Source organism: Scleropages formosus, chromosome 12 (assembly GCF_900964775.1).
Source record: "Scleropages formosus chromosome 12, fSclFor1.1, whole genome shotgun sequence".
Classification (NCBI taxonomy): Eukaryota; Metazoa; Chordata; class Actinopteri; order Osteoglossiformes; family Osteoglossidae; genus Scleropages; species Scleropages formosus.
Window position 1 is genome coordinate 6,312,482 of NC_041817.1, and position 12,968 is coordinate 6,325,449.

Genomic DNA, 12,968 nt, shown 5'->3' on the forward strand with positions numbered 1-12,968 from the left:
TTTAAAAACGGTTTCAGTACCTTCCTCGATTAATTTTCTGACTCTTCTCTTACTGCTATTTACCCATTGAAAACGGGATTCACTCAGGAGGGTACATTTTGTACTGGAGCAATTCAGGGAACTACTGGAATTTGAACCTACACCCTACGACTCCAAAGGCGGCAGCGCTCCAGCCATTATACTACCTCCCAGCTTTCGTTGGGGAACATTCGGAAAAAATTTGAGTTCCGATCGTCAGTGACAATGAGTTAATTTTGTTCAGGCGCCGCCAGGCATACCCGGACAGGTGACATGTTTTATGTAAAACGCACGGCGAGAGACGCACAGGTGCGGAATTATACTCAGGCGCCGCGGGACAGCCTGCGGGGTCCTAACGCTGTGCGTTTTGAAAGCGTCGCGGTTGAATACAAGAGACGAACGGGCGAAGGGGAAAAGGAGGTGGGCGCAGTGCTGTGTGACATAGAGAGCTGACACCTCAATAAAACACACTTAGCTTTTAATGTTACAAATGTGACACAAATTGCAGGGACGAGATAGATGTATGCAAATAACAGCAGGGATACAGCGAGTTTATTATAATGCCCGATTTTTTTTTCAGCTAGCTGTGTGACTGAGTTGATGAGTCGGGCGGTAGCTTCAGACAAGCTCGGTCATAGTAATGAATATTATATAATATATTCAGTTACGGTGTAGCTACATGTAAGATGTGTGAAATATGGTGGTACAGGTGAAAGCGGCACCACGCAGTTAACAGCGCAGCGCCGAGGCGGCTGAAGGCGGGTGGTCGTTTTAAACAGAGGAAACATGGCTGAAGTGCACCGTGTGAGTAACAAAGTACCACGAAAATACAGATAGTAGGCTGTCTCAAAAGCGCCTGGCAGACTTTGAAACTTTGGCCGATACAAAATTAAACCTGTACAGCAGCAATAGATTATTTATAGACATCTACTAGTATAATAATATAATAGGGGGATCCGATTCGGGCAGACTAAGTGGTACGCAGTGAAATGATGAAATAACTTAAATTCCCAGAGCGCTTCTTCTTTTGTGATGAGAAAGGGATCTTCTGTTTAGGCGTATTTCCTCAACCCGACCCGTGTTTGACGACGCGACACCCCCCTGTGTCTCCGCTCTTAGTGCCATCCGCTACCCGGTTAAATTACTATTATTGAGGAAGGTAATGATAAAACACCAGTCTTTTGTGGTTTCAGTCGGTCTGCTTGTGCACGTGAGCACGTTCCTCGGTCTCCCTCGTTTTCCAGCACTTTTGTCCCCGCGCTCTCGCGCTCTCTCTCTCTCGCCGCCTCCCCTCGCGAGGCGAGGCGGCGTTAGAACTGCGCATGCGCCCGGGCTCTGTAAACAATGAGACGCTTCCAGACCGAGCTGAGCTTTGTGTCTGACCCGTATTCGTCCATGCTTTACACTGTCTCGTAACGTTAATGAGAAATACAACAGGAGACATATTATTATTTTTTTTGAATGGTTTTGATCCGTTTAACGATGGACGGTAAGTGTTTTAGGTAACCCAGCCTTCTTGTTCGTCCCAGCAGCACCATGCCATGGGCATGGTGTTGTTGGGAGGCTCAGGCTGCTCAGGTGCCACATCGTGTTGGAAATAAAATAAAAATACATGACAGTTAAATACAGTTTTGTTTTTTTAAATTTTTTTATTTATTAAAAAAAAAACAAATGATTTAGGGAGCCGCATGGCTTCCGTGTCGTTTTTGCATCCAACACAGGCATAATGTCAAGTAGTGTGCGGTGTTTTCCGTGTTAGAAACGGGCTGATGTGTGTCGTTTGTTTTACGTGCTGTTTCCTTGGCACGTGCCTGTAGTTGTGTTTTATAGGAAATGTGCTTTCCTCTTTCATATGTCTTTTGTAAACCATACCCCTGTATACTCTAATAATAATGTTTCGTAGCCTGGATTTTATGGAAAATGATCGAATGCTGATATTTATTCTGTTGTGGATTTTGGCTGGATGTGCTCTGTGACAGCTTCCATGTTTTAAGATCTGTAAATATAAACTCCTATTCTAGAGTGAATGTATTAAATGTTACACTTCACGCAAATTGTTGCTCCCTGCTTTTTGTAGATCTTACTACTTATTACTCCTTTTTTTAAAATCTCAACCCTTTTGCGATGGACCAGAGGGTGGCATAGTGGTTAAAGCTGCTGCCTTGCACTTGCAGGATGCAGGCTTGAATCCCACTTCCTGTTATAGTCCCCTTGGGCATAGTACTTGCCCTGAATTAATACTGTAAATCTTACCCAGCTGTATGAATGTGTAAATCACTGTAATTCACTTTGGAGGAATGTATCATAGGAGTGAGGGGCAGCTGGTAACGTAGTGGTTAGAGCTGTTGCTGCCTTTGGATCAAAAGGTCGCAGGTTCAGTCCCCACGTCTGGCTGTAGTACCCTTGAGCAAGGTACCTCCCATAAAATTTCTCCACTAAAATTACCCAACTGTACAAATGGGTAAATAAATTACAATTTACAATGTTAAGGTTACAGTTATCACAAGTTGCTTTGGAGAAAAGCGTCAGTTAAATGAATAAATGTAGATGTATTAGCTAAATAAATGTCAATGTTAACTGCAAAGATATGGATTTAGTGTTTGCAGTATTAAATGACGCACTTGTCTTTGTTGGTACAGGAATTAGTACATGTAGGTTCGTCAGGATTTCACCAGTCTAATTTTTTCCTACTGTGTATATACCAGTATATATCAGGAATCATTCTATGTCTGTAAAGACCTGATAGCAACTGTTTTCTAGTGTTAATTAACATTTTGAATACATTATCTGTTGTAATATCTCTGCTTTAATACCTTCTGTGCTTGATATTTTGTTTCGTGATTTGTATTGTTTACAGCTCAGAGTATATTCTGGAACATTTCATAACTTAAACTTCTTGGAAGCAACCAAAAGCAAAACCAAAATATGTCAGTCTGGTGGTTTCAGTGTATTTTGAATTCTGATTGCTCTTTTTACTTTTCTAGGTAGTTAAAGTATGGAGGAAATTCTGAGCAGGCTGAGGGAGTTGAGTGCAGACCAGCTGCGGGAGGAGATCATTGGGGCAGATCTCAAGTGTGGGCCCATCACTGCCACCACAAGGGCCATCTTTGAGCGGAAGCTGGCCCGAGCAATCCTGGGGGGTGACGGCAGCACATCAGAGCCCAACAGTGGTCCACCTGGGGACAACAGTGGTGGCCCTCCTCATGTGGATCCAGATGGAGCTACACCCATAGCCTCATCTGGGTGTCCTCAGGCCTCCAGCAAAGATAGTGATTTTGGCTATGAAGTGGGGCTCAACCCACCAGAAGAGGAAGCCTTGGTGGAGAAGACCACCATCCTGTCTAGCACCCAGGTGGAGGAATCAAGGGGGCATGTGAGTGATCAGACCCCCTCAAAGAACACAGAGACTTCTCCACCAGTCTACTATGGAGTGTGTCCATTGTGGGATGATGTTCTGGCCAGAAGTGGTAGGACTTGCTTTTTTTGTCATTTTTAACTCTTAACCTAATTAAGATCCATATCAGTTGCATTGTTTTCTGTCTCCATGTTACAGTTTAATATAATAATAGAAATTTTTTAGCAAAACTTGTACAAAATTAGTGGGTTGGTGATTAGTTGTTTTTTACTGGCTCTCTTTGAACCTTTTAGATGTAGTATTGTATTGAGTGCCATATTAATGATGGTAGCCTGATGGTTTCTCTCAATCTGCAGACAGGGTTCACGTGTATACAGATAAGAAGGAGGCTCTGCAGGCTGTGAAGATGATGAAAGGAGCCCGGTTCAAACCATTCTCCAACCGTGAGGATGCAGAGAAATTTGCCAAGGGGATATGTGATTACTGCCCTTCCCCCAGCAAGCCCACCCCCTGTGTCTCTCCAGGGAGGCCAAACATAATGTTTTACAAAGGTAAGTGGAATGCAGGTGGTACTTCAGTTTTGTTATGGTGGTATGGAGTTCACTGAAAAAAAAATTAAAATGAAGATGATGAACGGGCAAAGGAAATGCATCTTGATACCTACTGGGCCTAATCATTCCCTGTTAGCTGCTTGGTGGTCCCACTCATGAGGGGTTCAAAACTGAATGCCTGCTAGTTTTCACTTTTCTCCCCAGTGTGGTGGAATTAGCTGCCTCTGTCTTTCAGAACTGTTCAACCTTATCCTTCATTCAGGAAGAGTGTTAAAACACTTGTATTAATTGTAACAATCTCTTGGACCCATTTCTGTGGCAGTCTGTCTGGTTTGTATATTAGTTCATTACCATCAGCAATAAAATCTATGTATTTGCTGTCTGATTTTCACTTCTTTAAGCAGTTACTTGAGTAATTGTCTACCAGAAAAAATGTTATCAAACAGGCTTTGACTTGATCACGTGACTGTTTCTACAGCTTTTCATTGTGAAATGCACTTTTAAAGAAATGTGCCTGCTATATGTATAAATACAGCAGTTGTAACCTGGAGTAGGGTTGCTCAGTTCTTAAATTTTTTTCTTCTTGAAAGTAGCTGATCACACCCAAAGCAGCCAACAGCTTTACCTGTATCATACCCTGTGTACAGTAGGGCTCATTGATAGTCTATGTTCCTCTCATTTGCTTTACCAGACAGCCCTTCTGTCCTAGAGGCTGAGACGATTAACAGGGAGAGGGCCAACAGCTTCAAGAGCCCACGCACACAAGACCTGACAGCCAAACTGAGGAAGGCTGTAGAGAAAGGCGATGAGGCCACTTTCACCGAGCTTGTCTGGAGCAATCCGCGCTATCTCATTGGCTCCGGGGACAATCCGACTGTGGTTCAGGTGCAGGCTTTTTCACGTTGTTACTTATCATATTCATATCATAAAAAGTCATAATCATATATTATGATATTAAGTGTTTTCTGAAGATGATAATAATGGTGATTACTTCAAACTTGTCTGTGGTGTAAACATTGCAAAGAAATCATGCAACTGAATGCATACCAGCCACTCCCATTTTTTGTTTGGCATTCGGCCTCATATCCTTGGTTTTTTCAAGGCTTTCTGTACAAATGAATTCAAAGACAGAAGGTTAAATTCTAGAACCAGGCTAATGTTTTGTGGGTGGTTTTCAGGAGGGCTGCCGATACAACGTCATGCATGTGGCAGCTAAGGAGAACCAACCCAGGATAGCCCAGCTGCTCCTGGACACATTGGAGAACCCTGAGTTTATGCGCCTCATGTACCCTGATGACGAAGACACCATGCTGCAGAAACGCATCCGCTACATTGTGGACCTGTACCTCAACACCCCTGACAAAGTGGTGAGCTGGGAGCCTGCCTGTTTCTGGCCTCCTTTGGTACCTCCACTTTCAAACTGCTGACCCTTTATGTTTTGTCTTCTAGGGGTTTGAGACCCCTCTACACTTTGCCTGTAAGTTTGGTTGCCCAGAGGTGGTGAATGTCCTGTGCTCACATCCTGACACAGACAAAAACTGCAGGAACAAGTATGACCAGAGGCCTTGTGATGTAAGTCACTCTGGATTCACATTACTGTATGGCTTCATATCGCTAGTCTTTCTCCTTTGAAGTGTTGGTCATCTTTTCTGTTTTGTCAGGTTATTTGTGAAAGAAAAAACAAAATCCAGGAGATAAAACAGAAGATTGTTGACTATTTAGAAGGTGAGAACAAATGGTTACTGCTCTGAGTTTAAAATTTAGTCAGTTTTAATCTTATCTTATGACTTATTTTAACTTCTGCCACAGATCGCTGTTATGTACCCTTGCTGAGGGCTACAGACAACTCCTCCCAGCCTCTTATTGGTGCTCCCTGGTCACCCGAGCCATTGGAAAGTGTTCCCCACTCTCTGGTCCCCAGATTGACAGGAAGCCCCAAGGACCCAGTAATGGCAGTGAGGGCTTTTGTTGGTCCGCTTAGTCCATCTAAGGTATTGTTTAATTATCTTGCGCACGGGTGCGATTGCATGTGTGATTTTTAAGAAACAGAGAATGCAGTTCTTTGTTGAATGGATGTGGAAGGTCTGTCTCTCTCATAGGCAGAAGAGTTTCATAGGGTGTGGAAGACACCACCCAGAGATAGGGCAGAGCATTTCCACAACATCCTCAAGTCTGACCCTGATCGTGGAGCAGAGAGAGTTGGCAGGTGTGTTCATTGCAGTGTGTCAAACTCCATTTACCACGGTAATTCAGTTGGGTGTGATGATGATGGTAGCATAGTGGTTAGAGCCTTTGGACCCAAAGGTTGCAGGATCCAGTCCCACCTCCTGCTGTAATACCTTTGAGCAAGGTACTTACCCTAAAATTTCTCCAGTAAAATTTTACCCAGCTGTATAAATAGGTAAATAATTCTAAGTAGCTTAACACTGTAAGTCACTTTGAAGAAAAGTGTCAGCTAAATGAAGTAATGTTAAGATGGTCTTGTCTGCCCCTGCAGAGATCTTGCTCATGAACTGGGCCACCCTTGGGTTGAATACTGGGACTTCCTGGGCAGCTTTGTTGACCTGTCTTCACCAGAGGGTCTCCGCAAGCTTGAGGAGTACCTGAGCAAAAAGGACTTCAGTGAGTGTGCCCAGCAGGAAACTGGAGAGAATGAAACCAGTAACCGCTTCAAAACTCCGTCTCCAGGTAAGAACCTCCTGGGAAGTCTCTGCACCACAGCTGGAATGGAGGACAGGTTGCAAAATGCATCCTAGAATGTCACTCACACCCTCTGCACATTTTTGTTTTTTGTAAAAATTTTTGCAGGTAAACCCAAAAAATTCTGCAACTCGATCTCAGTGGGTGCTTTCCTGGATGAGGGAGATGACATCAGCCTGGAGGAGATGAAGAACCGGCAGAATGCTGCCCTGACCAGCATCACGGCAGTGTGTGCCAGAGAGGGCCTGAAGGGTGCTGTTGGCGGCCTGGACTTCCACATCCTGCCAATGTCACATGGTGCCGACCTCATTGAGACGGCAGCTGAGCAGGACCGTCTGCGTGCCGACAAAGGCCTCCTGTCCTCTGGGAAAAACGGGCTGTGCTCCCCTCCTGGCAGTGAGCGGACCCCAAACGGAGAACGGTCCATCCGTGGTACCTCCTCGGGCCTCTTTTCACCCATCTCCAACCTAATGGCGGAGTTTGAGAGGATGTCCTTACAGGATGTGGCAGTGAGCACGCCACGGGAGAGGAGGCGGAGCGGCGGCCCCAGGCACAGGGAGGCTCGGGAACAATGTGCTGTGGACGCAACCGTCTGCATGGCCCGCTTGGCACTGTCAGACAGAGACAACCCAGCATTTGGGCGAGGGAACATGGACCTGAAGGATAGTGGTGCCTGGAGGACAGGAGAGAGGAGTGAGGTGGATGAGGACGTAGAGGATAGGTCCAGCACTAGCTCGGAGGAGTATTATACAGCAGAAGAGGGCCTGGAGGCCTTAAGCCAAAGGACAGGTGTTCTGGGCTTGGGGCGGGGTATCTGCACACGATCCCGGTCCTGGGACCATGGGGGGCGGGATCAGAGTAGCTCTGGGTCCTCCGGCTCCTCCTACAAATCCCTAGAGAGCTCTGAACAAGACCTGATATTAAGGACTCCCCCCTCTCTTAGAAAAAGCTTATTCATTGAAGGGTAAGTCATCAAATATGCAATGGATTGACTGTGGACTGGACTGTAGAAAATTTGGAAGATGGGGGAAACACCCAGTAATTGTAAATTGCAAATTGCCACATTGCTGATCCTTTCTGATTTGATCTCACTGTGACCCTAATATGTTTGCCAGGGAATCTCCTACCAAGTTGGACAGAGAGGTCTTGGCAGCAATAGAAGCCATAGAAATTGAGCCACACAGGTACCCCAGTATTCACAAATGGAAGAGCACAATACAGGCTTTCTCATCCTCCGAAATGCAAAGGTGGGTGAATTTATTAATTAATTTCCTAAAGTGATTGTGCATAATATACATACATTAATAATATGCATGTGTTGTGCTATGGTTTGTAGGTATTTCTTTCTAGAAACTGTCAAATATTGGACATGAGACATCAGAGAATATTCATGTTCATCACAGTAAATAGTTTTGGGTCACGAGTCAGAATTTCACATGAATGTAACGATTGGTGTGTTCTTTCAGAGGTGACGTGAAAACAACTGATTAATGGAAATGGAATTTTAGGTGACTTCATAGAAACCATATGCTCATCTATTGGAGGTTTTTGTTCATGGTCTCTGGCTACTTTCTGCTCAGGTTGATGGGATTTAAAAGTTTACCCATGAGCTGCAAAATTTGGTGGAGTTGATGGGGAAATTTTTATGCAGTGACTTTATATTTTTGGAAATGGAGCTAAAAAAGTCATCATAACTTGAGAATATCTAAATGATATCATCAGAAAGACTGAAATGAATCACTGCAAAGATAAAACATTCCTGAAAAGCTCTTTGTAAGGGTAGTTTTTTTTTTTTTTTTTTAACTCCGGCATAATTACCGTTAGTTTCAATGGCAAAAAGTGATTTGGTGATGCCTCTTTATGCTAAAATGTCACCAATTCACCTCAAATTACAATTGATTATTTATAACATTGTTCAGCAGTGCTGTTTGCATTTTACTTCCCATGTTCAGGTGGGTTTCCTTCCACAGATGTTTCAGGTGAATGGGTGAATTGGCGAGTGAGCGAGAGCGGGCGCATGTGTGTGTTATAAATGGATGAACGATTGTGGAGAGTTCAGTCTAGAGCGTCTTAACACTGTAAGCCACCTTGGATAAAGGTGTCAGCTAAACACTACATAGTAACCCTTTAATGTCACTTTGGAGAGAAGTATCTGCTAATTGACTGAATGAATAAATGTAAATATGCCTCTCAGCTGTTGCGAAACAAGTAAAATCTGAGTTCTGTCCTCATAAACAGAAAAATTTCTCGTAAGTCGGAGTACGGATATTAAATGAAACTCCTTGAATATTCAGAACTCAAGTGAGCATATTTCAGGAAATGACCGTTTATTTGAATTGGGTCGGATTTACTCCATATTTCAAACTTTCTATACTGTCATAAAATTTTAAATACTGGAACGCAAAAACACAGTAACCCTCACAAATATATTTTAGCACATTGTAATCCCACCTTTGCAGCATTGAAAATAATATGGTGTGAAGATAACATTGTCAGATGAAGACTTGAGTTGAACTGAATATACAGTTCAGATGTATAAATGCATTTGCCACTTCTTTATAGGCAAAAAAAGTACAATTTATTCATTCCAAAGAAATGTTTACCTTTCCCAAAAACAACTAGAGACTTCCATATTTATTTTAGTACTCACTGATAGTTTACAAAATATTTACAGTCACTGTCTCCAAAACGGCGGGGGTGCGGTGGCGCAGCGGGTTTGGCCGGGTCCTGCCCTCTGGCGGGTCTGGGGTTCGAGTCCTGCTTGAGGTGCCTTGTGACAGACTGGCATCCCGTCCTGGGTGTCTCCTCCCCGTCCAGCCTTATGCTCTTGTGTTGCCGCAACCCCGTTCGAGACAAGCAGCTTCAGCCAGTGTGTGTGTGTGTGTGTGTCTGTCTCTCAAACTACCCGTTAACTAGCCTCTTTCAACAGCTTTAAGGAGATGGAGAGTTGCATAAAGTTTAATTTCCCCTCTGGTGAGAGAGCACAGACCTCAAGGGTTTGGGCGAAGATGGGGTTGTTCCTCCCTATGTGCATAACAGCCACACCTGCAGGGCTGCATAGGGAACCTGACCAGAGGAGTTCTTCTCCAAGCCTTTTAGATCACAAAGCAGCAGGTGGGTCAGCATGCACATGGGGGACACGTGTGCCTGCATTCATCCCTCCTGAGATGGTGTGATGTCGTGCTTCCGGTCAGAGACATAAGCGTTGGGTAATTTGCTAAACTCAGAAAAAGTAAAATTGAGATTAGTACCCCTTCATGTGGTGAGTGGCTGCTGAAGCTGACCAACCAGGGTACTACCAACACGACGTGTCCCCTGTTGATGCTGCCTTCAGAATGTACATGTGGTCATACCTCAGTATCCAGCATATAGGTAGACATGTCTGTACACTGCGGTGCAGCACTGATTACTGATGATCATGGTTCCTCTTGTTCTGCAGCTGGCCTACTCCCCAGGTAGCTAAAACCCGCCAGAGGCTTCAGGCCTATACTCCGGGCTCGCCTGGAAGTAGCCTCCTGTCAACACCGGGACGGTTCAGCCCAGCGCGGAACATGGCTTCGCCTGACTTTACCAGCCCGAGCCGCTACAGCCCCGCCAGCGTTAACTACATCCAGCGCATCCGCCATAAGCACTTCAACGAGCCCTCTTTCTGATGCTGTCTGCATCTTCTGCTCACCAGAAATAACATGGCTCCATGGTGGTGATCACAGTCTAGCTTGGAACCACGTACTTTCTAAAATATGCACACCATTCCCGAAGGTTTCCTCTTCTTTTAACAATATCCTTTAAATAAACTGCATTCAGTTCTCGGTAGATTGGATCTTGTTGTAAATTTCTCAGCAGGGTTCCTTGGCTGTGTCTGTGGGGATGCAAGCCTTGTTGAAAAGAAATGAGACGCGACAAAACCTGTTGCAGCCCTGCCTTTCCGAAGGTTTCCGTTTTTAAACAATCCTCCCAAATTCTCTTCCCAGAAGTTTCCTGAAGCATGCTGTTAATAATTCGGAGTACAACCCAATGAAGTATGAACGAACCAAACTGAGAATATAAGCTGTAAGCTTTTTTAATTATGAATTGTTTTGGTATCTCACAGGTAGTAGCACAAAGCAAATAGAAAGCAAGTGTTAAACTGCCAGGTTGTTCCTCTGTTATTTTTTTGCCACTTCAGGAATTGCCTTAATGTTTTTCTGTAAAAAAGGACCAGTCTCCGGTCAGAATTTGCCGCACCCTGTCTATATTTGTCTCCTCGTACAGCCACTGTAGATCTGCCACATGTGACATTGACCAGTCATTTGGTAATACAGCTGTTTACAGAGGGGGGAAAAACTTGAGTTTTGGTTCTTCCATTTTGTTTTTACACTCAGTATGTTTTTCTGTGTTTTGGTTTCTGTCCTGTGAAATGTATGAGGTTAACTGAGATGGTTCTGCGGATCCACTTATGACACTTTATTGCCAAATATAATTTTCCCTCTCTCTCCTTAGGAGACCTAAATGAAAGTAAAAGGTTGTGTACAAAATAACCTGGGTCGTTTACCATGGGATTCTCTAGAGCTACATCTACATGAATGTGAAGGTGCAAAGCACTGCAGTAGTATGAACTGATGTGTAAAAGGTAGACTTAAGCCAAACAGCAATTACTGCACTTGGCTGTAAATGTAAAAAGGAAAAAGACCAACTTTTAGTTTATATGCAGGCTAAATGTATACTGTCATTTACTTTTACTCCTTGTCCTAACAGTGCATATGTGCTGTTGCCTGAATATTGTGGATCGATGGGGGTTGTCTGGTTTTTTCGAATGTCTCCCGTTTGGATTGTGAACCACAGAACAGAGCACATCGCCACAGCTGAAGCGAGGGTCACGTTTCTCCGCTTAGTTCAGCGCTCGGCTGCAGAGTTGCGCAGATTGCACTGGAGGCATCCAGTGTTTATGAATGTCCAAATTACTTTACATTAATTGCAGTTTCAGAGGTGCCCCCCACTCCTAACGGGCTTAATGTGATTTTTAACTTGCAGCACTTGATTGAACAATACCATGCTCAGAAATGTATGTATTAACCTCTAAACTTTTTTTTTTTTTTTTTTTTTGTCCGTGGTCACTCTGTACCTCTCATTTTCCATGCCTAAAAAATTGACTGAAGCTGTTAGACAATAGTTGTATGATAGACAAGCGGAGGTGATGACTGCTCTGGGTCTGACTGAAACGAAGGCAAATGTCCGAGAAGTACAATCTGCTACTGCTGAAGTAAGTGATCCCTTGACCGAGTAGTCGCTGGACTCCACAGTAGGTCAGAGTAGTGCTCTACATATTTGCGTTTTCAAGCTGCTGGTTAAAATTCATTCCAGTCTTTAGGCGGTTGTGAAACACCTTGTTCTCCCCCACTTACATTCTAGTGAAAGTTTCCAGCTGCTCATCCTTGTTTTCAGCTTTTTAGTGCCTTTTATAGTACGACAATGTGTGGCAAAACCTGTCTCTTAAGTGACAGATGTGGCACTGACTTGATAAATTTTCCTTTGACGTTTTTAAACACGTAGCCCAACTTGATTCAGCTCTTCAGTAGCATCAGTATATGCAGTGTTTCAATACCTCCTCAATACGATTGTAAAAAAAAAAACTAAATTTACAGTTTAATATATAATAGTTTAAAAAAATGCCAGCCTTACATTTATTTAAAGCTTTGTAGTGCCAACACTGTGTTGCATCGGAGTTGCTGTTAAGTGTTGAGATTTCAGATTTTTTTTGTTGTTCCAGCTTCCCCACTGCATGCATTTCTAGTCCCATTTTATTACTGTATGTCAGAAGAAAGCATTTGGTGTACTACTGAGGAACAAAATAAATAAGTGCACAGTAACTGATTGTTTCCACCTTCCTGTAGTATGCGTCCCTTTCCTTCCCATACGTTTTTCCTTTTTTTCCTGGAATCTGTATGTTGATATGTTATGGTAAATTAAATTGTTGAAAGAAAATGAGGATTGACTGACATGTACCTGAGCTTTTTAACCACTCAGCTGTGCATTAGCATCTTAGTGTACAGTAAAGCACATAATCATTTCACTCCATATCAAAAGAGAGCTAGTGCTACCTTTAAAAAGAGGTGCAAAACAGAATCTTAAAATCTGTTTCCAAAAGTACCGTGGTGGTTATTTGTAACATTTTTCAGGAAAACGGGTAGGTTACTACAGAACAAGGACAACATAGTTATTTTCTAGTTAGTGACAGAACTGCATATAGGTCATGGAATGAAGCAATTTCAATGATATCGATTAGAATAAGCTATTAAAATTTCATTAGCATTGTGGCCTTCTCTATACACTGGCTCCTTATTTTACTCTTTTAAACAGAAGTCCAC

The 12,968-nt window shown here is 43.4% G+C and overlaps 1 protein-coding gene across 5 annotated transcripts; it reads left to right on the top strand.

The window, feature by feature from the left end:
* Nucleotides 1-371: 371 nt before the first annotated feature.
* ankle2 (ankyrin repeat and LEM domain containing 2) lies at nucleotides 372-12,485 on the top strand. 5 transcript variants are annotated; one of them, XM_018762334.2, is made up of 14 exons: nucleotides 400-438; nucleotides 728-822; nucleotides 3,003-3,485; nucleotides 3,730-3,924; nucleotides 4,616-4,809; nucleotides 5,103-5,291; nucleotides 5,374-5,496; nucleotides 5,586-5,649; nucleotides 5,734-5,915; nucleotides 6,024-6,130; nucleotides 6,422-6,612; nucleotides 6,733-7,588; nucleotides 7,740-7,871; nucleotides 10,064-12,485. In XM_018762334.2, the coding sequence occupies exons 3-14, from the start codon at nucleotides 3,014-3,016 to the stop codon at nucleotides 10,275-10,277; spliced, it is 2,919 nt and encodes a 972-aa protein (XP_018617850.1). In that variant the 5' UTR covers nucleotides 400-438; nucleotides 728-822; nucleotides 3,003-3,013; the 3' UTR covers nucleotides 10,278-12,485. The 5 variants fall into 5 exon arrangements, with proteins under 5 accessions (XP_018617851.1, XP_018617850.1, XP_018617849.1 ...); XM_018762335.2 differs by lacking the exon at nucleotides 728-822 and having other exon boundaries at nucleotides 372-438; XM_018762333.2 differs by lacking the exon at nucleotides 400-438 and having other exon boundaries at nucleotides 449-822.
* Nucleotides 12,486-12,968: the final 483 nt, after the last annotated feature.